Consider the following 25638-nt stretch of genomic DNA (forward strand, 5'->3'; position numbering starts at 1 on the left):
TCGTAAAATAACCTTCATTACAGCTTTGCTTTATACTATCCCGTTTTTTGTACGGTCTGCAAAGAAAGTTTTGTAGGGTGCTTCGTAGGGTTGAATGTCTGACTGTCATGGACCACCGAGAAGCACCCATCGTGATTTAGACGTGCAGCAAGAGCGCAAGATGGCGTAACATTAATTCATATAAATTTTGAATTTGAACACATCACAGTTTGTGGACATAATCATATGCCTGTTTGGTAGACATTGCCCAACCCTAGAACAGTGTTGAACTATTGTGGTAGGATGATTGGGAGAGCTAGCATGCCAGGTTTGGAGACCTTACCCTCTTCATTGCCAGCCTGTGCAAAAATATGCACTTTCAAATCCTGTTTTCAATTAATATCAACTGGATTACAGATGCAAGCTGCACTTCCAACTAGAACTATAAACTATAGTTTTGTGCATAAAAGTGTCGGAGAAGACAGCTGATGCAGAGGTTCAGAGATGAGCAGCAAGCGTGAGATGGAGATAGTTTGATGGCTGCTAGGGCTAGGCGATATATTGATATCCTGATATGAGACTAGATATTGTTTTAGATATCGTACTATACCATACGTGTTGTCGTTAAATGGTTTAAACTGCTGCAATACACTAAAGTGATGTCATTTTCAGAATTGACCAGACTATTATTCTTTCTATTATTACTATGCTTTTTATTTCGGTGCCATGTTACCAGGTTAAGGCAGCAACACAGCCTGCTTGAGCAGCGCTACTCAAGCGCGGCTGCGTGCCAGCTGCCTTTTCTCTTGATTTGAGATCCTGGCCATTTTCTTCCCGCACATTGTGCAGGGTTCACAGCAAAACCACAGTGAAAATTATCTTTTGACATTGTATTGACATCATACCAGTATCAATACTACAGTTACAATATCTATCTGTAGAATATGTCAGTGAATATTTATTTTTAACTCAACACTCCGTGTCCGTTTTTACAATGTGGATAATTGTTATTTACAAATGAGAAAATGCTGTTTAACCTTTTTCAATCAAAAATAAATATAAATGCTATTTATAGTTAAATGAAATGCAACATTCTATTATTGATGGCCATTATAAAAGGCAAACTCAATGTAGAAAGAAAGGGCTGGCAGCAGTAGTAATGCTGCCTGTGTGGACACCACACACGTGTGAGACACGTCTGTTGTAAGTTCAGCGAGGCTGTGGAGTTAGTATATTCTAATAAAACTGTTGCTTATCAAATACAGCGGCAAACAAATGGTGCAAAAGAACAGGTTGGTAGTTTGATCCCATGTTGAAGTGTGCTTGAGCAAGACACTGAACCCCAAGTTGTTCCGATGGGCAAGCCAATGCCTTGCATGGTAGCTCTGCCACATTGGTGTATGAATGTGTGTGAATGAGAGACGAATTGTAGCGGTAGAAAGGCGCTATATAAATGCAATCCATTTACCATAATGTATAATAGGTATGTCAGAGCCTAAGTACCTTTTACCTCTTTCATACAAGAGACTTTCATTTATACGCTCTACTGAACATATGCTAATAGTGCTGAGTGATGAAATGATGAGCAAAAAATAGCAGAGCATATTATATGTAAAGCATAATACAAGCATCAAGCAAATACATCTACTTCTACCAGCCACTTGTGTGTCCATTTGGAGAGGAAGTACCCCCCCCCCCCGTAGTATAAACAAACTAACACAATGAAGTAGAGGAGAAGAGAAAGGTGTTAACACAAATGGTGATAGAAATAGTTTGTGCGTTCTGAACTTGTAGAACAATTTAATATGAAAGCAAAAATTGGTTCTCTTAGCCTGAAGGAACGTCATAAATTTCCTCCCCATTGATGGTAAATTTCCAGTGGAAAGGTACATCAGGTGTAAATGAGTCAGCTGGCTCAGTGACCAGCCCTCAGCCCAGACGCATGTTGGTTTTTTTTGCAGAGAGCTGGGCCACGTGTTTTGAGCAGCGGGGTTGGTTTTGGTGTGGATAGTATGGTACAGGGGTGCACCAGCACCATACAACATATGTGCTGCATTCAGAGAAGCACCACAATGGAGAATGTGCTGACACAAAACAACGGCTGTAGTGATTGCCGCCGGTGCTTTTTTGTGTGGGTGTAGGGGGGAGGAAAATATGTCCTGGTTAGGGGGTGGGGGGGTTTGAGCTCCTAGTGTGGGGAGGGGAGATTTCTCAATGCTGTTAACTGACCCCTCCTCCTCCTCATCCTGCTTCGTCACTGCCGATTAAGGTCATTGCACTTGTAATGGCCTCTGTGTGTTTATGTTTTACTAAACTACAGTTTTAGCTCTTCCTGCTTCTTTTTCACAATTATCTACACTAGTGGTTGACAGCTCTTGTCCGTTGGACCCTGAGAACTCATAGGTTTTCTACTCTTCAGTTTTTAATTTAAATGAATTCCCGTGGCACGTCAATTCTAAATCAGTCCTGATGATAAAGCCTTAGGATTTTAGGAAGGTGGGATCCACTGTGCTTGATCAGGACTTCACAGTGGTGGAAGAAGTACTCGGATCTTTTGCTTAAAAGCAATAACCCAGTGCAGAAATACTCATTTAAAAGTAATTACAATATTTATTATTTATTTATTTACATTACTTCACAAACTGCAGGGTAGCTTGTGAATTTTCCCCTGGCGATCAATAAAGCCTTTTATTTGTTGATTGTGGTTTCAGATTAATAATACAAAATGCCAAGTAAAAAGTAACCAATGTTATTAAGTAAATGTAGTGGAGGAAAAATAACAAGTAATGGTAATGCAGGCTCATTTTATTTCTTTTATTATTATTATTATTATTATTATTATTATTATTATTATTATTATTTTTTTAATTGTACTTAAGTACAGTACTTGAGTAAATGTACTAGTCATTTTCCACCACTGGGTCTTGGTGTCTCTTTTCTGTGACTCTTGTAGACAGTCTTACTCTCCTTTAGTAAGCAGGCCAATGCTGAAAAATCTTCTTTGTCATAGAGAGCATGAATTTCCTTGAGATCATTTTGCAGTTCACCCAGAGAGGCTTCACAGCTCACCTAGCCTTTTGGTAGATCAGCTGTCCACCTACATCTTGGTGAATCACTAGTTTGTGCAGTATATTGTGCGACACATCACCGGTGTAGTTTTTAAATGAGTCTCCACCGGGAATCCCGGATGCAAATAAATTGCCAGTGCATTGATCTGATGCACCGGCAATGGGCGTGTTCAGGAGTGTTGCAGTGTTTTGTGAACATTCACCACCCAGTGTGTAACAGCAGTGCATGTTTGTTTATCTGTGCAGAACAGGATTGAGTCTGTAGAATAGCAACAGGAAATGTTGTTGGCAGGTGACACTGCAGCTGTATTTGCAGTAGTGTCCTTGATGCTGTATTGCAGTGAACAAGCCATAGATAAACGTTGCTAAATGTTGGAGCTGAGTTAAGCAAGGAATCAAGACATCTTTCATTGCACTGATTGGTGGCTGATGTCTGCGTCAAAGCCACAATAACTCTCCTTCCGCTCAGCTCCACAATAAGACAGGATGCCTGCTTGGATTATTGGTTATCCCAGTGTCTGCCGCACTGTTCCCTGACCCAGCCCCACCCCCCCAGCACCCTGTGGCCTGTAGATTGCTTTTAAAGCCCGTCTGTTCCTCTCTAGGCTGCCAGAGCTTTCCCAGTCCTTGTTGTCCCTCTTTTTACACCCCCCTTCCTCCCCTTCCTCCCCTTCCCGTCTCTTCTCCCCTCTCGGCAGTAGCCTTTTCTCGACTTCCTCCATCCTGGTGGAGATCTAAAAATTGAAAACAGAGACGGGTGTGTAGAGGAGAAAGCGCAGAGGAGTGCAAGGTCTATCTTTGTCTGCCATCTGAGTCATTTTTTTCATTGTTCATGCCATGGTCACTGCAGCCCATATTTTGATGAAACAGCACCCCCTGTGGTTGCTGCCACACAGTGCAAGAGCAGACATTTTCCTCTCATGTCTGCCTTTGAAATGCCCATTCTGTGTGTCATACTGGTAAAATGGAGTACTCTGTTCTCAGCTGACATTCACAGTTTGCCATGAAGTAACTCAGTACAATGAAAATCCCCATTTTTATATTTCCCCCTCACTTGTGAAGCATCCCTCATCATATTGTTTTTTGATTAGGAGGATTTTCCAGGTGCCTGCAGTTGCCATTGCTGGGAGCTTTTTCTATAATGCTGATTCACTGACCTCTGCAGTCTGACAGGGGAAATGCTCAGAGCCTCACTGGATAATATGCTGTAAATGATCCATTTGTGATTCATTAATATTCAAAAAAATATATATGTTTGAGATGATTCATGACACAACAGATGTTCAACTTACCTTTCTGTACACTACTTACCACTGAATAATTAAAATCTTCAATCTAAATATAGGTAATTTCATATCCCCATAACCATATATATCATGATGAAGCATGTTTTCTGGTAATTCAATAAACGTGATCTATATGAAATAACCAAATGGTAAAGCCTATTATATACTTGACAAAGTTCTGAGTATTTTTTTCATTTAATTGGGAACAGTTTATTATATATATATTATATATATATATATATATATATATATATATATATATATATATATATATATATATATATATATATATATATATATATATATATATATATATATATATATATATATATATATATATATATAATATATATATATATATATATATATATATATATATAATATATATATATAATATTATATATATATATATATATATATATATATATATATATTATATTTCACAAGATATAACAATATATGATTTCAGTATGATACAGTTCCATTGAAAGACGGTAAATTATCATACTGAATTATCGCCCGGCCCTAGCTGTAACTAATAATTATTATCATTAGCAATTAATCTGATTATTTTCTTTGAATAATATATTTTCATCCCATATCTAAGGTGATGTCTTCAAAGTCTTGTTTTGTCTGATCAACAGTCCAAAACCCAAATATATTCAGTTTACAATGATACAAAATTTGAGAGGTTGAAAACGGCTGCTGTTCTGTTCAGCAATGCCGATTGTTTTTCGGACAATCGATTAAGGTACTAATCTTTCTAGCTCTGTTCAAAATATGTATATCATTTGTGTTTAAAACAAATCTTTGGATAGGCTTTCTGTTGCAAACGTTAATCCAGAATCTCATCTGTTCACCTTGTTGACCCGCAGATGGAAACGGGCGGAGAGCCGTTACACCGTGGAGAGAGCTGCCATCATCAGCCACTGGAACTGGCTCCAGGCCCACATCTCGGACTTGGAGTACCGCATCCGACAGCAGACAGACATCTACAGACAGATCCGCGCCAGCAAGGTCAGTTGCTCACTCTCGTGTTGGACATGTCTGTTTGTGTGTGTTAAATAATAGGCTGATGGCTAATGTGCAGGAAAACACTGAGCTGTTAACATAGATATACTCCTTATGTTAATCTTTTGTGGTGGAAGTATAACACTCAGGTCTTACTTCTGTAGGGCTTAGTGGAGCTGGCAGGCGTTTCCCCCAGCGGAGTGTCTGCAGGTGGGACAGAAGTGAAGACAGAGCCTGTAAATACTCAGGTAAGTGTAAAGGGTGAAAGTCAACAGAGGGTTGTGTTCCTGTACAGCGCTGCTTTGGCTATATGATGTCTCCGTGCTAAACCAAATAAATGTGTAATCTGTCTCTAAGCAGACTTGTCAATTATGATGCACTCACAGTATAAAGTTATTAAATCTGGCTCTGATATGCAGCATCTCTTGTTGAGTATTTAGCATTTTCTGCTACATCCTATTCAGTAAGTCTCGCCAGGATCTCTTGGAGTTGTTTTGTGATTATTGAGGCAGAAATGACTGTGTCCTTTTTTTATTGGGTGATATGTTGTGGTAATAAAACTTGCAAGGCCATTGGGGGGAAATAAGCGCATGTTTAAATAAATCAGTTAATGTGTAATAAATGACATTAAGAGCAAGAATGAGCCTCAAAAACATTTCTTGCAACAAAGGCTCACCAAAAATCTAAATCTTAAAGAGTACATCTTTTTTTATTAAACATCCGAATGCTGTTTGAACAACATTCAAGTTAACTTGCCATTGAAGTAGGATTATTATTATAATAATAATAATAATAATGCTTGTTACAAAATAAATTGGATAAATCAGTTTTCAATATTTAAAAGTTCTCAGCAAGTATTTGATTTAAACCGGTGTTCATTCAGTAGTCTGAGCGTTTGTTGTTACATTGGGAGGTAAATATTGGCGTTTTTGGTACACTTACAAGTTTATTCATAGACGCCTGATAATCAGTGAATCATCATTTAAAGCATCGAGTGGAAATGTGAAATGTTCACAGGAAATAGTTTCTTTTTATCTGTCCCTCAGGTCTGAAATGAATCAGACGAAAGAGCCTTTTTTGTAATAAACACCTTCATGACCAAATAATTATTTATTACAGGATGAGCCTGTTTTTCTCTGCATATGTTTGAACTGAATATACAAATGATAGTTCAACAAGGACAACTGCAGGTGTGGCGTCTAATCTTTGCTGACAACTAATTAATCGTACAGTCGGTTTTCACTTCAACCTTGTTAAATTGTAGGATTTTGTGTCTTTGCTGAGGCATACTGTCGCTTTAATCTTTTTTTTCCAATAATAATAATAATAATAATCTGCTTCAACAGAATAATACAGAAAAATGAACTGTCAACTGTTGAATTATTTAAATTAGACCGCCAAATGATTAGGACAAGACTTAAAAGTTTAATTGAAACCATGAAATTGTGTTCATTTGTATGTGAAAGCTTGTGAAGAAGGAGCTCCCGGCCATGCGTCTTGATGACAGTGCAGAATAGGTTTTTAAGTTTTGGGAGAGCCGAGCCCTTTTTCACAAATCTAGAATGAATAATTCAAGGCCACAAGACTGGGATGATGCAGTTCGGTAGTTTCCTTAAATATCCTGGGTTTGCTTAAGTGCTGCTGGTCAGCCTGTGCTGCTGTGCCAGTTAACAGGAGGTGTTGTCTCACTGGCTTTGTCTTATCTGTCGATGCAGGATGTTGGTTCAGAACGGCTGGAGCACACAGGCGTCGCCCACATCTCCAACACAGAGTCCGGCCAGTGGAAAGGTCAAAATACACAGCCTGTTAACGGCGTCCTCAGCAGGTACAGCTGATAATACTAATAATAATAATAATGATAATAATAATAATAGCCTCATTTCAGCTTCTCCGAAGGGAATCTGCTTTCTAAGAAACGTTACTGAGAAATCTCTATTTATGGATTTCCCATTTTGAGATTCTGATTTTGTTTAGAGCTGAAATGATTAATCGATAAGTTAATCAACAGAAATGTAATTGACAGCCATTTCGATTAGCGTTTAATCGTCTTTAGTAATTTTTCAAGCAAAGATGCTACATATTTACAAGTTCCACCTTCTCAAACATGAGGATTCATGCTCTTTGTCATATATGATGGTAAACTGATTGTATTTGACTGTTTGTTGAATAAAACAAGCAGAGTTTTTGGAGATTGTTACACTATTTTTGGAAATTTTATAGACGAAACGATTATTCAACAAATCGATGAAGATGATCAAGCCTAATGTTACTGTTGCTACTGAGATTAAGTGATGAAGATTTCACCATTAAATATCTGAATAATAATTCACAAAAGTTAATAACCATCAGTGTCTCTTTTCATCTTCAATTTTAACTTATGTTGAAGCTTTTAACAAAGACAAATGGATCAGTGCTTATGTATTTAACTAACTTGTTTGTCACTCGAGACGAGGTGTGTTTCTACCATCTTGAGCGTCTAAGACCTGTGACCTGATTGGGCTCTGTTGGTTGTCCTTTTGATAGGATGGCAGAGAGTGCAGACACCAAGCACCAGCAGCCGTCAGCCTACGACAGCACGTGTGTGGCTGCGCGTACACGGCCGCTAGTCAGCTGTCGGCGACGGAGGCTCATTCAGCCCAACACTGTGCCCAACCTTAACGGCAAGGTGAGTGTCGTCTGTTTGTACATGCTCACATATAAGGCCAGTGTAACATTTGGATAAATTCAGTGCATAAAGCAAATTCATCACCATTAGATTTTTCATTGCTTTCACCTTAAAGGAACTGAGAGGGTGTGTTTGTGTGAACGGGTTCGAGTGCTGTTACATATTTGTTGGCAAAGAGCAATAAAGTGAACTTTTATTCTTGTGCGTTTCATGCACTCACTGATTAGACTTGGTTTATAACCCAATAGCAAAAGACGGCTGACTTATTTATGAAAAACTAGGGCAAACAACAAAGAAGGGAAATAACCCATGTGACGACTCACAAGTTTTAGTTGAGGAAATAGAAACATGAGCTGATTGTTCGTGTTATTCCCCAGAACAACACGGTGGCTTTGGGATCTGTGAGACATTAAGTCTGGAAATGTGTTTAATGTAAAATGTCTTATTGCTTAAATCTTTCATGTCGTTAGTTTTTAAATCAACAATGTGCTATCACATTTTTATTTTTTTATTTAATTTATAGTTTCAGGACATGAAGGCTGAATAATAACTTCCGGTGTTGCTTCTAGTTTTTAAATGAACCTGCCAGTCAGTACCAAGTGGAACTAATATTAGAACCTTTTATGAAATATGCAGGAACTCTGTCACCATGACAGTCATGACTGTAGTCTATTAAATTGTAGAAAATGTGTTCTTCACTGAGTAAAATGTACTTTATCAGATGTGTTCAAGGCACAATGAATAGGATTGTCCCGTCTAGATCTCTCAATAATCACTTATTACCTACTAGAAGTGTGTGGCGGGACCATTTCTTTTCACTTTGCTGTGTTCGGGACATTTGTGGGAGTAATACTCTATAAAAACCAAGCGATCAGGTGCCAGATTTAAGCAGACTTCCAAGAGAAAGCTACGAAAATGACGGACACAGCGTCGGAAAAACACAAATCCTTGAGTTGAGTCGGGGAGGAGGGGCTAACTTTGAATACTGTGTATACAAACCGTAATCAAGAAATCCTACTCATTGTCGCTTTTAATGTAGAAACTAAATTATGAATATTTACAGTTGAGCATTATATGATTTGCGACATGATTTTCAGGCCCAGAGAAGCAGCTGTATCCAGTGTAACTGCAGGGTAAACCCCAGCAGCTGTGTGATGTGTGGTGGCTGGCCCACCCCCAGAGAGGACCCTCAGTATGAGCAGCCCACCCTGGAGCGCCTGTCAAGACTGGATCTTGGCGTCCACCCCATTCTCTCCTTCCCTGATGGTCAGTTTACGCAGTCATTTCCTACTTTACATCTCAAGGGGAAGACAAACAAGGAGTGGTCGTAGAGAGACTTCTCCGCAGGAAGTTCTTAGCTAAGATTTTCTAAATGTACTAAAAATCTGTAATGGGTGTCATATTCCCCTGAATAAGTCCCGCATTCTCAGTGCCTGGCTTCTTTTACTATTCGGGATGGTTTCACAACTACCATAAGAATATAGTCTTCCCTTTGTAGCTCTGGATTCACACAAATCAAGGCTTCTTTGTTGTTGTTAAGGAATTTGTTGTTTTGTCCCAAATGCATTATGCCGATACATAAATAAGACAAAGTTGTATTTACAACAGTGGACTTGGCATAAGCTCACACAGTAGATTGCCTGTGGTTAAATATAAATGTTGCATGCCATTGTGAATTGCTAATGTTAAACTACAGATGGCACATCTGAAGTGTCCACTGCACACTTGGTTGCATACTGGTAGAATATCCTAAATCCGTGTTTTTATAGTTAAACCTCTTTTGTTTACTTCTTCCTCAGACGTTTGTATAGGCCTACGTCTGCAGCAGGTGATGAAGAGCCAGTGGCAAAGCAAGTCACTGGAGAGGAGCAAACCACTGAAGAAGCTCTCCCTCAAACACAAGCTGTCCTCGTCCAAAGAGAAGCACAAGTTCACCAACTCACTTATGGCAGTCAGTAAGTACAAATGCTATTGAGCCACAGACCTCTGCAGGGAGAGTTTTTATTTGTTTAACAAACAGACACACATTTCTGCACAGTGATACTCAACAAGTCCTCTAATATCCCTTAAATGTCTGAAATGAAATGATCTGAATATAAGAGGCCCAAACAGTTCCATATTTAAGATAAGAGATGAGGAAATAATCGTATAGACCAAATGGATCACCATGAATTAGTGAAATAAGACAAGAAATTCTTTAAACTCAGCTCATTATGATGAAATGTTCTTTCATCTTGCTGCTTTTCACAATAACAGAGTTTATTGCCGGTTGCTTTTATTTCATTCCAGCTGTTTTTATTTCACATTGGCATTTTTCCCAGTAAGTATTTCATTTCACAATGCCACAGGGCAGAGGCAGTTATGGGATTGGCTGTTGCTTTTGTTTGCACAGCTCCAGTAGTAGCAACCTATGTTCTTACAGGTCTGAAGCAGCTTTCATTGTTTTTTACTTTAGTACTGAAACATACACACATTTCATACCCAGCGTATTATAGCTCATGAATCTTGGGGCTTATGGACACCCAACGGATGTCCTTTTTAAAAAACTGAAATGTTTGCTCTGAAAACCTGCATCAACGTCTAATGATGATGTGTGACTGGTTCCTGGTGTTGCAGGACTGGGCCACTATAAGAACCGTGCTGAGAAGCTGAGGACGGTGGACAGCAGTGTGGGCAGCGGCAGCAGCAGTAGCGCTGTTCTAAACACAGCCCGGCTCGAGGGCCAGGCCGTGTGCAAGACTGAGCGGCTGCAGGGCCTCTCCACCCCCTTAGGGCCCTACGACAAGAACTACAGCCGCAAGAGATTAAGAGAGCACTCGCTGGACAGGACCGACAGTGAGTCTTTTACAAATGAAGCCCTGATCACAGACTGGGAATTATCGCTGGCATTAATCATTTAAAGTAGGGCTCTGCCGAACACTTTTAATTAAAAATATATATAATTCTATTGAGGTTTTCGTATGAAGCCATATTTTATGACGTCATAACCCTAAACAATATAATAAATCTTTGGACAAAATGTCTTATTTTTGATAGGGATTTATCGGATCAAAGTAATTAGTTAATTTCTTTATTGAATCAACTTTCTTTAATGTATACGACTCGTCAGTTTTTGTCAACAAATAAAGCAATGCCGTTTCGATGGAGTGCCAAGCAAATGCAGTTACATAATATGATCTTTTTTTGTGTAATGCCTTAAATAATTGTGTAAATAATGAATGGAATTAGATTTTTTTGTTATTGCGGTTATCTAAATATAATTTGTGGTGCGACGAGCTTCAGGACAAAACTGTTGTTTTTCACTGCAGTGGAAATGTTTTTGAAAAGCTCAACACTAACAAATATGGTTTGAAGCAGAATATTTCGATAGATAAAAACATGTTGTGATTTTTGGAATTGATTATATCCATCTTTTACAATACATTTTGACTTCTGGACTTTACAACGCTCTGGAGTAAATGTCCTCTGCAGCCACCGCTGGAATCTCATTCTCTAAATGGTATAATACTAATATTATTAGTGTAGCCTGATCTTTGTCTGCAACGGCACTGGGTTTAAATACAAACCTGTGCATTCCAATGTTGATTTGGAATGTCAACGTTATGAAAAACCAGACTATTAGTCTATAGTCACTATAGTTCAACTATTCGGTCCAGTTCTATTTTTAAGGTCCTTTTTAATGTGATATTGTAGGTATCTCACGAAAGGGTTTGTAATTGCTCAAGGAGACCAAGCAGTCATCTAAAATCTGTCTGTCTCCCGTCCTCCAGCCTCCCCTAAACTTTTCCTGGACTCGAGTAGTCCCTGCCCGACTCTGGCCAACATGCACCCGTCCCTCCACAGCCCCCTCACACGCCAGCTGTCCACGTCTTCAGAGAACTCCACACCGCTGGGCCAGAGCGTCCAGAGCACACCTGTAAGGAAACTCCTTTTATTTACTTCTCTATCAGATGATGAACTGGGACTTCATGAGGTATCAACCTCTTGGTGTTCAGTCAATTTTACCGTCTTCTCTCAAAATGGCCAAACTGCAAACGGAGCAGAGCACCACGACACACACTCTTTTATTTCTTTGACTTTGTGGACATTTTCTTTTGGTGGTTTTGTTTTGTTGTGGTTACGGAAGCAGAACAACTGTCAAACACTCAGCAGGCACTGAGAAGTTGAACATCCTTATTTATTATTATTTAAGCGTGTCTGTTAGAAATCCCCTCCCTAGTGGCAACAACAACATGAAATGCTGTCTTAACAAAATGTGTAATAGAATGTCACCTGCGTTTTATTCCTACACCCCAGTTGTTTCTTGCCCAATAACTTTACCGGCCATGTTTGTTATTCTGGACGGTCTGTTTTTGTTCTTCTCCCCCAGGTGCCCATACCATAAATACATACATACATACAAGTTAAAAAGACTTCTGTAAACTCTAAAATGTTCTTGCTTATATCGTATGAATCCAATTTGATTAGATAAAAGCGCTTCATTGCATTTTTGAAAATGTTTTCTGTATTTGCTGTAAAAGTTCAAGTGAAATCTAAAAATTTTCATAAATATTTGAACTCCTCAAATGCATCAAGAGGCGTGACCATTAAATAAAACGGTGGAAAATAATGACAGGCACGGTGGTGATCCACAATAACACCAACCTCTAGTAAATGTCTCCTGTGGAGATTTTATCATTGAAACTGTCACAGAAATGCTCATTAAACCATGAGGTCATATATGAGGTCATATATGAGGTCATACATTCCTATTGAATCCTCATACTATATGTTCACCTCTGACCCCCAGCAGCAGCCCATCAAGAGGAGGCGAGGTGAAAGCTCTTTTGACATCAACAACATAGTAATCCCCATGTCTGTGGCTGCCACCACCAGGGTGGAGAAGCTGCAGTACAAAGAGATTCTCACGCCCAGGTAAATGCCTGCATGATGGTCTGTTTACGCCGACACATGAAACCTTCTGCTAACTGCCTGGTTGCTTTCCTTGACCAGTGCATTTATACTCTGCCTTTAGGAAGGTATTGTGACGGCGGGTTTCACATTTATCTTTCTGTTTCTGTGCTTAGGTGGCGATCAGTGGACATCTTCTCTCTGCCAATAACTGAAGAGGAAGATGAACGCGAGGTGAGTGTTGACATCTTTGTCCAAAGTGATATTTAGGATACACGTTCCATATTACTCACCCTTTGGTGAGGCTTCTGTCTTTCACGTCATCGCTCATGGTGATGTCATTGCGTTACCTTACCTTATAGGTGTTGTCAAACAATATTTCAAATATTGTAATTCCAATACCTTTTTTATTTATCTTTATGGTTTATTGACCTACATAACAGTTTAGCTTATGTTGTGCAGATTGTTGTGATATAAAGCGTTTGAAGATACTCTAAGAAATGACATCACAATAAGCAAAAGTACCAATGTAGGCACTGGCAGACGCTTTCTATTGCAGAGGTTTAAAATGTGCAGATGCTTTCTGAGATATATGAATCTATTCATTATTTAATAAACCATATCACTTATACTTTCAAAATGTCAGCTCAAACATACTGTATGGCAGTGAGTGAACAGTGACACCTGGTGGTCCAATGCCTAACAAGGTTATATCTCTGTAGTGCAGTGGTCTTCACTATTCTTTACGTGAGAGCCACATTGATCGAGTCAACAGGAGAGCCACAAAGCAGTGTTTCACAATTTATGAGTCTGAGAAGGTTGTTTCAATGAATTCATGCACTTTGTAAATATTTCAAGACTTCATCCTCCAGAGTGGTTTTCACTGATCTCTGTTGTACTTTGTCTGGTTTACCCATGAAATATTACATTTTATGTTGTATTAAAATTAGGGCTGTCAAGCGAGTAAATGTATCTAATTAATTACAAGCTTTGTGATTAATTAATCGCGATTAATCGCATATATCAATATTTGCTGTCAGAGCTCCGTGCTGTCGGAGCAAAAGTCAAGGGCATCTAGGAGCGCAATTAATCTGCGTTAATATTTTTAACGCGTTATTTTTTCTGCGATCAATTAATCGAAATTAACGCGTTAATTCGACAGCCCTAATTAAATTATCTTTAAACGTGTTAAATTGAACGTGGTGAACTCCACAGAAACCCTGCAAGGTCAAACCAGAGGATGTTGGTCATTTTGAGCGGCTCTCAAAATTGTGGCGATTTTTAGTTTTCTGTCAGTTGATTGTTTGTATTGTTTCAGTTCTAAAGTGAAGTCGGCACACTTTAAGGGTCCTGATGGTATTTTGTGTGTCTGTAGGTGGAGGACCTGACAGACGCAGCCTTCACTGTGCTCCATCAACCCCATGAGGACCAGGAGCGTTCCCGCTGGACATGGATGGCCCTGGCTCCCGCTAAGAGGAGGGGCAGCAGGTCACTATCACCACTATCCCATGCAGTGATAGGCCTGTACCAAATAGTGCAGCTTATTTCATTTGTTCATGTCTATTCATTCTCCCGCTTGACGCACACAAAGGGAGACACGCAATCTAACAGCACCATGAATTACATTTATTTAACCAGAATAACAAAAAGCTCATTTAATCTAATGAATCACTTTATTCAAACTGAGGACTTTGTTCAAGCATTTATTTTATTTTAGAGTGATGACGTCATAAAATATAACGGACAATAAAAGCTTCACTTTTGGTACAGCCGTACACAGGGACGTACTGGTCTTTGATTGCAGACTGTAGATGTGACATGATCTCTGCGTTGTCCCTCAGGTCGTACAAATCTGTTGACGGGCGCACCACACCTCTTCTGTGCGGGACCAACCCCCCCACCCCTCAACCTGCGTCCCCAGACCACTGCCCTATGCTGCACGACTACAGCCACGTGCCGTCACCCATGAGTCCAGCCAGCCCCGACACCACCTCCAACCCCAACACACCCTGTTCCAGGGACTCGCATCGGCTGCTGTCCAGCGAAGACACGCGGTGCTCTACGCCAGACTTTACCTTTGAAGAGAGGGTACGTACTTCAACTTCAGCTTCCTGTTGGAAGTTACTCCCAAATGATTCTTTTTCTAAGAATACTTTTGTTCTGGTGCAAATACAAAGAAATTCTCTTTTGATGCCTCTGCACTGCAAATAAGTGTTGTTTTCATGTTAGATTTAAGTAACGGGTAAAAGCACTGAGCCTTTCAAAAACAATATTTTTACTGAGGTCTAAAAAACAGTTTGCCGCACACAAAGGTAGACACGCACTGACAAGTTCTAAAGAATTCTAATAGATGACTCCCTTTTATTCAAATTCACAATTTTTACTAAATCAGTGGATCATTTATTAATGAACACACGACCGACCTCATAAAATATCACGACAGGCATTCAAAGCTTCATTCAAGCTGCAAATGTAAAAAAAAAAAAAAAGAATGTTCTTCAGCTTTGATGTCAGTCAAATCTGATCAAACTACAGTCCTGAAGCAGCACATTAGCGGAGTCTTTGAGTGTTACTCCTAGTAAATAATTCCTATGGATGTTTCTTTCCAAACTTTAATTGTATGTCCTCCTATCTCTCTCCCTATTTCCAATCCATCTTCTCTTCTATCAATAAAGACAAAAAGCCACAAAAACAATCTTAAAAAGAAATGCTGCACATTTGAAGCCATGTTTAATGAACGATGTCGGATGTTTGCAGACGGTAGCACCGTGGGAACGTCGTGGCTTCCCCTTGCCAGAGGACCCCGCCCCGGAGCCGGAGCCGGAGAGCGACCACCTCATCAGGCCCAGAATGCGCAGCATCTCAGGTTGCCGAGCAGCAGCCTACGGGCGGCTGGATTCGGACGACATGGAGCTGCCTTGTGACGACGACAGCGGCCCCAAAAACAAGGCGTCCTCCACACATCGATGAATGACTGACAGGCTGAGGTCCCCGCCCCCCCACCCACAGCTCCTCTCTGGCATTAACAAGCAGAACCTCAAAGCAGAATAAGATATTAAATGGGTTCCTGTTGTTTGATATTCAAACATCAGTCTAATACTTTTCACAGTTTTTAGTGAACATTATGGAGATAGAAGCCTTTCCCTGCACTTGTTTTTGTCACAGGAAAAAAAAGGATAAATGTAAAAAAAAAAAAAAGTATAAAACAACACGTTACAAAAAATGTTTTCTGTAGTAGGCTAAACAATGTACATGGGGGGCTTAGTGGTGTTTCATATGTCGCGTGTACACTTGTAGCGCACTATGTAGCGGACTCCTCAAAATATGGCCAAAGGGTGTTTTCTATTGACTAGTTTGCTTGTAATTCCCATGTACATTTTTAGTGGAGTGACAAATTACAAAACAAGAAAAAATCCCCCTCATCCAAATAAACAGGTACATTTGAGATGTGGTCCCTTCTTCTCCCTCTAGAGGTCGCCTGAAATCACCAGAGCACTTCTCCAACTGCCAAGTCTAGTTTTGTTGGTTTGCTTTTTCTTCGTTTGTTTTTTCATTCCTGACATGTTTTATTTGTATCTGTTCTGTCTGTTCCTGCGTAACACATTATTTGTGTTTTTTTGAATAGTAAATCATTCCTTTTTACGGTCTTTTTCTTTTTGGGAGTGTCCGGCTCCTTGTCTCACCCCGCTGTCTCTTCTTAACTCTCTCAGTTCTGTTTTTTAAAGTGGGTGGTGGCATAGAGAGGACTGTGGTGTCTTCTGAGCACTTGCTCTACAGAAAAAAAGCGCTGCTGCATGCTAAAAAACATGCTAATGTTAGTCTTATCACAACAGCACACAGTAAGCTTTCCACTTAAAAGAAACATGGCGGGGGATGATTGTACCATCTGCTAGTTTCACTCTTTGCGTACAGTCGTTGCTGTATTAGAAAAGTTAAATTGTGGCAAAATAAAGACATAACACAATCCCCCCCCCTTCTTCTTTTTTTCTGGTCCAGCTTGACGAGTTTCCTCTTGCAAACATTTCAAATGTAGCAGCTCTCAGCTAGAAGCCACCCCGAGCTCAGGTTTTTCAATTTAAGGGAATATTTTCTGCTGTTTAATAGTTTCACTCTGATCAGATCTAGACTACTCTGTTGCAAGATGAGTTTTGTTTTTTGCCACCCCACCAATGTCATAACCACACTCTTCTTGCCCCCCCTCCCCCCTTAAGTAACTAATTGCTATGCAAAAAAAAACTATGGTTGTTTTCATTTTACACCTCCTTTTAATGCCACAGCCATTCAATCACTGTTTTTTCTTTTGTAGTTTAAGCAAGATGTCAATGTACCTGTTCGATTGTTGCAGCAGTTAACCTAATCAAAAAGCAGAATTGTTTTTTCTTTTTTGTAAATAGTACCATTAAAACATTTATGTTTAACTTGGCGTTATTGTTCTGGCCTCAAGTCCTTCAGTGTGGAAACTGTCTGAAATCTCTCCCACGTTCACACATCTCTGTTAATGCACAGAAATGACTCTTAAGTGAGGAGGAAGTTGACCATTTTGGACACAATTTGTATCATCAGGACATCTGCAAACATGCCATTGTGAATACATGAGTGTGTGAATTCAATACTCAAGAATAAGCGTCTCAGTGCACTGTGTGGTAAATGTGGAGTGACTGCCGACTGTACTTTTGATTTAATCCTTCACGACGACGGTGACTTCATAGCATTTATTTTCAAATACACATACAGCGACAAGAATCATCATAAACCAGTTATTGATCAAATGCACAATAACAAGAACAATCACATTTCCACAACTGTACAGCGTCAGAAGCAACCAAACTAAAAGGTGATGAGTTTTGTTACTGCAGAGTACCTCATGACATGAGGACCCACCAAAGCACATTACTGCACACTTCTCTCTGCGCACTCATGTCTGTCCTGCACTCTGAGACAGATGTGGTCTATTTGAGAAAAAGAAGAACCAAGAATTTAGCATGCAGATAATGTTGCAAGCGCACTCTTAAGTCCTATCTGCTAACTTAAAGTAGCATCTTTGCGATCATAGAGATAAAACACTTATATCTATGTTGGCAACATGTTAAACACACAATTGGGAACAAAGTGTTTCGACTTTACATAACCACGGTTTTTTTTGTGTCCTCGATCAGTTTGTCTTTCCATATCCAGAAAGCGTTTAATAAACAGGATATACGAAGAGACCACTTTGAGAAAGGGGAGGCAACAAGCAGACTTACATGAGGTGCATGCAAGAAGTTGTTTCACTTAATATTAATGTGAGTAATAGTGATGAATCATTGGGAATATTGATCAACATTAGGACGTTTTTGAGCACATGGACGGACTTAGGTTTTTAAAGGAACGTTCTTATTTCAAATTGAGGTAAACAGCTGGTTGCATCTTTACAGTAAAGTAAATAGTTGAATAACTCACTCAGAATCTTTTCTAATCTCCATGGGGTCTTGATATGAAATACACCATGTGGACAAAAGTTTGTGGACGGCTCTTCTAATTCAATGCACTTGTTTTTTCGTGGTTTGGGCTGGACCTCTTAGTGCTAATGAAACCTACAGGCTGCAGCATGCTACGTTACAAAATCATTTGTAGTTTTGCGTACTTTGCTTTAATCTTTGCTTTTGAGCTTGTGAATTATTAATATACTATTAGCTCTGCAAAGAGGGTTATGTTCTTGGTTTCCTTTGTCAGCAGGATTACAGAGAAACTACTAGCCCAATGTTCATGAAACTTGGTGGAAGGGTGTAGCATAGTGTAAGGAACAACCCTTTACATTATGGTGTTAACATTGCGAGATACGTCATTTGGCGTCCACATACTTTTGGCCATGTAGTGTAGATTCGTCTTAGCCGAGAACTGGAGTATTTTATGAGATCAGAGCAACCAGCTGGGAGCGGCATCATGTTGAGTCCTGTGTCCAGCGCTCAGGTACAGAGATGCATGAACTCATTGCTGTACAGTTTTCCCTCATCTCTTGGCCCAATCAACCCGTCATCATCCGTCATCATCCGTCATCATCCGTCATCATCCGTCATCATCCACCCATCTGCTTTACAATATTCATTCTGGTTGAGTACATTTTAAAATACTAGGTTTTGTTTTCCAACCTTTAAAGTGAGACTATGTAACGTTTGAGTGGAAATAACAATCTTCTTCTTACAAAATAAAAGACAAATTCATAGCCAGCAGCTTTAGTTAAACACCGATACATTAGTTATTATCTGATCATTTTACGTCGTCTCGCTTTAAGAATATTTTCCAGTAATTGTGATGAGCATTATTCTACCTACCTTTAATGTGCATATAGCAGTTTAAATACTGTAATCGATGACGAACTCTACTCCCTATCCCTCTTAATAATTTGGCCATGAAAGTTACACTTTAAAATGCCTTAAGGTTAATTTTCCTTCTCAAGCTTTTAGCGCGTTTTCAATAGAGCAGTAACAAAAAATAAAATAACACTGACAGTAGCAGGCACAATACAAATGTTTCTTCATATCAAATACATGTCATATATCCACAGAATACGATTATAAAACTGTGCCCAACACAAACCAAAGTTTCTACTCTAGCAGTTCTGTTTTTTTTCTTTTTTTATCCAGGTTACACCCCCGTCATGTTGGGACTACACAAAGCAAAAGACAGCACTGAGGTCTGAAAGCATTTTTTCTGCCTTGCACAATTAATTTGCTACTTTTCTTTTTAAACAGCTTTCCTCCGACCCCCCTCACCGTACCCTGTTAACTGCTCCTTCTGCTTTAGCATAAACTGGACCCCAGCAGTCTGCCTACATCTCTTCCAAGTTTTATCAAAGGAAATATCAGGGGACACCCATCAAAGGGAACGAGTACATTGAATACATACCTCTCTAAAAGGGTTTACAGTCAATGTGACAGGAAACCAAGTGCTAAATGATTCACCAGGATATGTATGACGAGAAGATCTTTAGATTCACAGGGAGAATGTTGCTCTGCTCGGGTGCTTTAACTCTTAAAGGGAGACTTACAAAAGGTAGAAATAGCAAATAAAGAGACCACAGAGAGAAATTAAATACACGTTGGCCTACTTGTTAATATTTTTTCCTCTCTCTCTCTCTCTCTACAAGTAATGCCTCAAGAACAGTTTCAAAGGTTAGTGAAGGATAAACAGTGATGGGTAGCTAAAAAGGTCCTGTGAAAATAACGAGGAAGGCATCACAACTCCTCTACGTGGTCGTGTGGTTGAGGTGGAGGGAGGTGGAGGTGGCGGGGGTGCGTTCACAAGCCTTGTTTGGCCAGAGAGGCGGACACCTGGTCAGCCAGCGTGGAGAGCTGCGGAGAGTCGGCTATGTTGATGCTGCCGGAGGAGGACACGGTGCTGAGCTGGTGAGGGGAGTCTTCCAAAGACACGATCTCAGCGCCGTGGTCAGTGCGGGCCTTGGCGGACTCACGGAAGCTCAGTTTGTGGCTCTCAATCTGCGGGCAGATTAGAGAGAAGGTCAAACATGCATCCTGGATTATGTTACATGTTGTGGAGCGCCCTCTGGTGGGAAACTACCTGCACTCAAATGTGCGGTCGATGTGGACGCTTTGTAATCCAGCAGCCCGGGTTACACCACTGAATCACATGTACCTGTGAAGTCACCTTTGACACACTATGCAAACGTTTTTTATGTAATATTATAATATGACTTTTTTTATGATACTATACTTTAATTGTTATGACTTAATGGCCCTGGATTTTGTAAATGACGCGTTCAACAATCACATATAGGTGTAATGTGTAGGTGTCCACATAGTTTTGGCCGTGCAATGTCTGTATAATGTATTAGATCACATGTTTAACCCTGTGAGTCAAAAACAAAATGAGTTCTGCTGTTTAAAGCAGACAACACACAGCTCATGAGTACTTACAGGAGTCCTCAATCTTTATGAGGGGGTTCGTCAAGATGGGTGTGATGGGTGCTGAAGGGACAGTCTGAGGTGACTGGGGGGGGGTGACAGCGGGGGAGGGGATTGAGGGGCTGTCTGAGGTACTCCCCTCTGCTTCCTTCCCCTTCTCCCTCTACAGAGGAACCCCAGCAGAGGGAATAACAAGGCATGCAACAAAAATACACGAGATGGCATCAACAGAAATCAAAACAAAATGTAACCAAATGAAGAAACAGAAGATAATGACAACATATTAATAATGTAATATAAAATCAACTGGATGGAGACGATGGGAGCTTGAACAAAGGAGCGAGAAAAGCGACAAACTCAGGGGAAGAAGGGACGGCAGATGAAGGACTGACGGGTGAATTTTAAGCTTTTAAAATGGATGTTTTTTGTGTGAAACCCTTTGAAATATGATGACTGAACTTCTATAATCTAAGATCACAATCGTGCTGCATTGTGGGTAACAACAAGTCTGCCAGCCCTTTCAAAACCTGGTTGGTAAACGCTGAAATGTATTACTCCAAAATCAAGACTTTTTAAAATGTAATCTGGTGCAGACAAACAATATTTCTGAACCACAAACCAACTAATTCAAACTGTCATTTCCATTTCCTGCATTTCTATACATCTATATCAATCATTTGCACACTCCCTCCTCGTCGCTTTGAACAGTTTGACTTTCCATTTTAAAACCGATATAATCTACAGTTTATTTTGACCGTTTTGCACCAAAACACCAAGGCCAATCCCTCGTATGTGAAAACCGATATTTGGCGATACACCTGATTATAATTGCATTTTACTTTCCATAATTAACAAGAAAATAAGAAATACTATATAAACTACTCCTATTACATATTTATACCTGATATCATTTCATACTATATCATTTTTTATTATAATAAATGAACTTCACTACAAAGGTTACTGTTTTTTACTTGATACTATCTTATTTTTAATTATTATACACATCTCTCTCGTGCTCATCCAGGTACAATAAGTCTGCAGGGTCGTCGTCATGAGTGAAGAGTTTCTCTACAGGAAATAGACGAGCAAACTCTCCAGCTATTGGCCATGCAATCAGCAGAACTGGCAGGACATGAGAACATGAAGAAGGGCAACAACGAAACACTAGTGACAGAGAGTCTGGTTGTGATGTTTTTACCCTTCTCCCGCCACCTCCAGGGACGTGGCCGATGTTGTCAAGAGAGCCGACCTTGGACTGAACTTTGAACTCCAGCTTCTCATTTTTGATCTCGATATTTCCACCACCTGATGGAAAAGATCATATAGCATTAATCCTTTAAAGAAATATATCAACATACATTGTTTAAATATGGATAAGAGACAGGTAACATAAAAACAAACCAACTTAAAGAGTCCTATAATAAGCAGACCAGGGACTAATACAACAGTAAAACAAATACTCCAAGTAAAAGTCCTGCAATCAAAAGAATTTAAAGAACAGAAGTATTAACAACAACATGTACTTAAAATATCAGTAGAAGTAAAAATGTCCCCTGTGATATATTGTCACATATTTAATTATTAGATCCATTGGTTGCCAACCTAGGGGGTCGGGCCCCTCCAAAGGGTCCCCAGATAAATCTGAGGGGTCGTGAGATGATTTATGGAAAAGGAAAGAAGAAGAAACTGTGTTTGGATTTAGACATTTATATTTATTTGTTGGAATATTTTCTAGTCTTGGCTTTTTTTGTGAAATATTTGATAATTGTAATTTTTTGAGGCTCAGTTATTAAAATGAAACACAGTTTCGAGTCTTTTACGGGAACTGCTAACAAATTAAAGAAATCTGAAATGTGACGAGGAGCCCGATAAGACACAAAGGTTGAATCACTGGTTTCATCTTTTATTATACGTTTTCTGAATAAGTAACTATAGCTGTGAAATAAATGTAGTGGAGCAAAAAGTATAATATTTCCCTCTGAAATGTAGAGTAGTAGAAGTATAAAGTATCTTAAAATGTACTCAAGTGGTTCTTTCCACCAGGTCACAAAACACAGTGAAACACCTGAGCTGATGAAGACATGTTATATATACATATATATATATATATATATATATATATATATATATATATATATATATATATATATATATATATATGTATATATATATATATATATATATATGATGTTTTTGCAGGACACTACGAACACAAATGTACCTGGCTTATGACGAATGTTGACTTTCGATCCACATTTGGATTGAACGTTGGTCAGATCGACCTTTTTGTGCGTAATCTGAACCTGTGAAGTCCATAAAACAGAAAGCAGAAACACAGTTTTTAATTCATGTGAACACATGTCACTCTAAACTCAGTTTACATGCAACTACAGAGGAACTGCTGCTAGAAACTGGCCTGTTAGTCTTCTACAACTGTTACCAGGAAGGAAACACACATCAATAAAACACCAAATCATTCATGTGAAGACAAACTGGGTTAGAGATTAAAGTCTTGTACTAGAATCTGAGACCGGGTTTTTTTTATAAAAGAAAAAGAACGCAGAAAAATGATCCGGTTTCGTGTTAAAAATGTTTAGTATTAAGTTAAATTGATCATATTCTGCATTCTTTAACATGCACTGCTCATGATGATTGCAGATATAAAGCCATATTTCTCCGCCGTGCATCACAGAGTCTCATCGCTCCTGTCATGGCCGATTGTCTGGTAACACAAAGCGCTCAGTCTCTCAGCTGAGGTCATCTCAGTGCTCACCACAACAGGCACAGTTTGGACAGAGACTCTTTGTTACGGAGACTCCTGCTGCTCTATGAAACAAATAGTTCCCTGCACCACGAGGGGATTAAGATTAATTATTTTTACACATTTTCTGTTGCTAAAAAAAAATGTCCGGTCAGTGTGAATAAAAACTAGAACACACACAGGATCCATGCATGTTCGTTGAGGGGTCAGTTTGGGTGGAAAGAGGTTCTGATCACAGTCAAAGCGACAAGCACAGATTCAACAGCGTTATCAGGTTTACAGAAGAGCATGAGCATTACGTAACACTGTTACTGGGACAGTAATGTAATAATAATAATAATAATAAATTGTATTTATAAAGCGCCTTTCAAAGCTAAAAGCAATCTCAAAGCGCTAAATGTTAGTGCTAAATGTGAGCACTAAACAACGGACACTACAGTTTCAGTGCAGACGAGAAGAACTGGTAGATAAGTATGTCTGTGCTCGAGGAAGTGTGCAGATGCTTTACCAAAGTAAAAGTACCACACTGTAAAAATACTGCGTTACAAGTAAAAGTTCTTCAAGTAAAAGAATAAAAGTATAGAAAATGTACTTAAAGTTAATAAGTACAAGTAAGTAATTGGATTATTATAACTCATTAATGAAATATAATTAAAAGAAGGATTTTACTGTTGTAGTTGTTGGAGATGCATTTTTATATAAGATTGAAATAATAATTAAAATAGTGAGCCTGACCTCAATTTATTCAGTCATATAAGAAAAATAAAAAGCAGCTAATTGTCACTTTTGAGAAGCTGGAACCATGAACAATCATCAAATCATTTTATCTCTAATTGTATAAACTGTTGGGTGCTTTAATCTATAACACTGCATCATATTTGATAAACTCTTCATATGCTTTGTATGTAAACATCTTAATTGAATAACTAATAAATATAGCTGTCAAATAAATGTAGGAAAGTGAAAAGTGTATTATAAAAGTAAATGTGTACTACAGTAGTGCATGTGTGAATGCACCATGTTATGTTGCACCACTGGTCTGTGGTTGAGTGTTATTGTCGTCATCAATGCTCATGCCTGTGTACTAATGATAAACGGTTATTCGGAGGAGGTGTTAACAGTGTGGGAGTATCGAGGTCAGGAGGGTTGAACACACACAGGAGGTTTCGTGCACGCTGACTTCCTGCTCCTTTGTGAAGATGCATTCAGTCGAAGCAACAAGGAGGGTTTTTGACAACAGCTGCATACCTGCAGCTTGCCATGGGCCAGATCCCTTATTTACTCACATTGCCACCACCGGGTACATGTTTTATATTATCTTTGGAGCCGCATCGGGACTGCACATTGCTTAAGTCCAGCTTCTTTTCAAGAATTTGCACCTGGAAAGTTGATATGAAAGACGGTTATCCTTGAGGAAGCAACAGCAGCAGAGCTGCGGGTGAGGACCAGAGGTGGAGAGAAGTCGCACCGTCATGGCGGATCAAAGAGGACGATATGTGTGATGATCTTAACTGCACAGATTATTGTCTTGTTGAGCAGATTGTGGCTGTACAGAGTCCCTTCAGAAGTTCATCTTCTTTTCATGTGTTTTAAAAATAGAGCCCTTTTTTCTTTTTTTAATAAAAATTGGTTTTGATAACAAATGATGAACAAATGAGAAAAAAAGACTTTGCAGCACTTTTAATGCTAACATGGACTTCACACAGTCTTACACCCTCTTTTTCTAAGAAGATCCCAACTGAGTAAAAAAGTGAGTGTACAATAATATTAAGAAATTGCAATAAGAGAAATGCAACTTTAAAGGGGCAAATATAATCCAAAAGCGCACACTGTTCTGATTATACTACATTGGGTGTATTCATGGGCAGAAATGTTCATACATGTTCCTGGGCGTGTACTCTTGCAGACACAGGCAGATGATGACATGTATAACTCTTTATAACTCTCCCGATGAGGAGATCCCTTTGTTACTTCATGTATATGTTTGATATTGTCTTTAGACTGTAATCCATCATGTCAAATACTTCAGATGTTTTTCAAAACTCTGTATACGCAGACATACTACACAGTTTTT

General features: G+C 39.2%; 2 protein-coding genes across 36 annotated transcripts in view; one reads left to right on the plus strand and one right to left on the minus strand.

Annotated features, from left to right (window-relative positions):
- Nucleotides 1–17322, plus strand: part of LOC115025049 (KAT8 regulatory NSL complex subunit 1-like) — a 31532-nt gene extending 14210 nt beyond the window's left edge. For 3 of the 5 annotated variants that reach the window (XM_029457043.1, XM_029457042.1, XM_029457041.1), the window contains 13 exons: nucleotides 5209–5350; nucleotides 5509–5592; nucleotides 7060–7169; nucleotides 7868–8009; nucleotides 9107–9275; nucleotides 9809–9964; nucleotides 10617–10844; nucleotides 11780–11925; nucleotides 12799–12923; nucleotides 13076–13133; nucleotides 14275–14387; nucleotides 14741–14987; nucleotides 15657–17322. In XM_029457043.1, coding sequence (XP_029312903.1) covers nucleotides 5209–5350; nucleotides 5509–5592; nucleotides 7060–7169; nucleotides 7868–8009; nucleotides 9107–9275; nucleotides 9809–9964; nucleotides 10617–10844; nucleotides 11780–11925; nucleotides 12799–12923; nucleotides 13076–13133; nucleotides 14275–14387; nucleotides 14741–14987; nucleotides 15657–15869 — 1933 coding nt within the window. In that variant the 3' untranslated portion in view covers nucleotides 15870–17322. The remainder of the gene's footprint in view (nucleotides 1–5208; nucleotides 5351–5508; nucleotides 5593–7059; nucleotides 7170–7867; nucleotides 8010–9106; nucleotides 9276–9808; nucleotides 9965–10616; nucleotides 10845–11779; nucleotides 11926–12798; nucleotides 12924–13075; nucleotides 13134–14274; nucleotides 14388–14740; nucleotides 14988–15656) is intronic. The other 2 variants (XM_029457044.1, XM_029457045.1) reach the window with 2 other exon arrangements.
- A 274-nt stretch (nucleotides 17323–17596) lies between these two features.
- Nucleotides 17597–25638, minus strand: part of LOC115025050 (microtubule-associated protein tau-like) — a 32107-nt gene continuing 24065 nt past the window's right edge. For 24 of the 31 annotated variants that reach the window (XM_029457054.1, XM_029457052.1, XM_029457059.1 and 21 more), the window contains 4 exons: nucleotides 24851–24943; nucleotides 23025–23115; nucleotides 22002–22108; nucleotides 17597–20374 (listed from right to left, as the gene is read on the minus strand). In XM_029457054.1, coding sequence (XP_029312914.1) covers nucleotides 20177–20374; nucleotides 22002–22108; nucleotides 23025–23115; nucleotides 24851–24943 — 489 coding nt within the window. In that variant the 3' untranslated portion in view covers nucleotides 17597–20176. Of the gene's footprint in view, nucleotides 20375–20812; nucleotides 20964–22001; nucleotides 22109–23024; nucleotides 23116–24850; nucleotides 24944–25638 lie in introns of all 31 variants that reach the window. The other 7 variants (XM_029457074.1, XM_029457063.1, XM_029457073.1 and 4 more) reach the window with 5 other exon arrangements.

Source organism: Cottoperca gobio, chromosome 19 (genome assembly GCF_900634415.1).
Source record: "Cottoperca gobio chromosome 19, fCotGob3.1, whole genome shotgun sequence".
Lineage (NCBI taxonomy): Eukaryota > Metazoa > Chordata > Actinopteri > Perciformes > Bovichtidae > Cottoperca > Cottoperca gobio.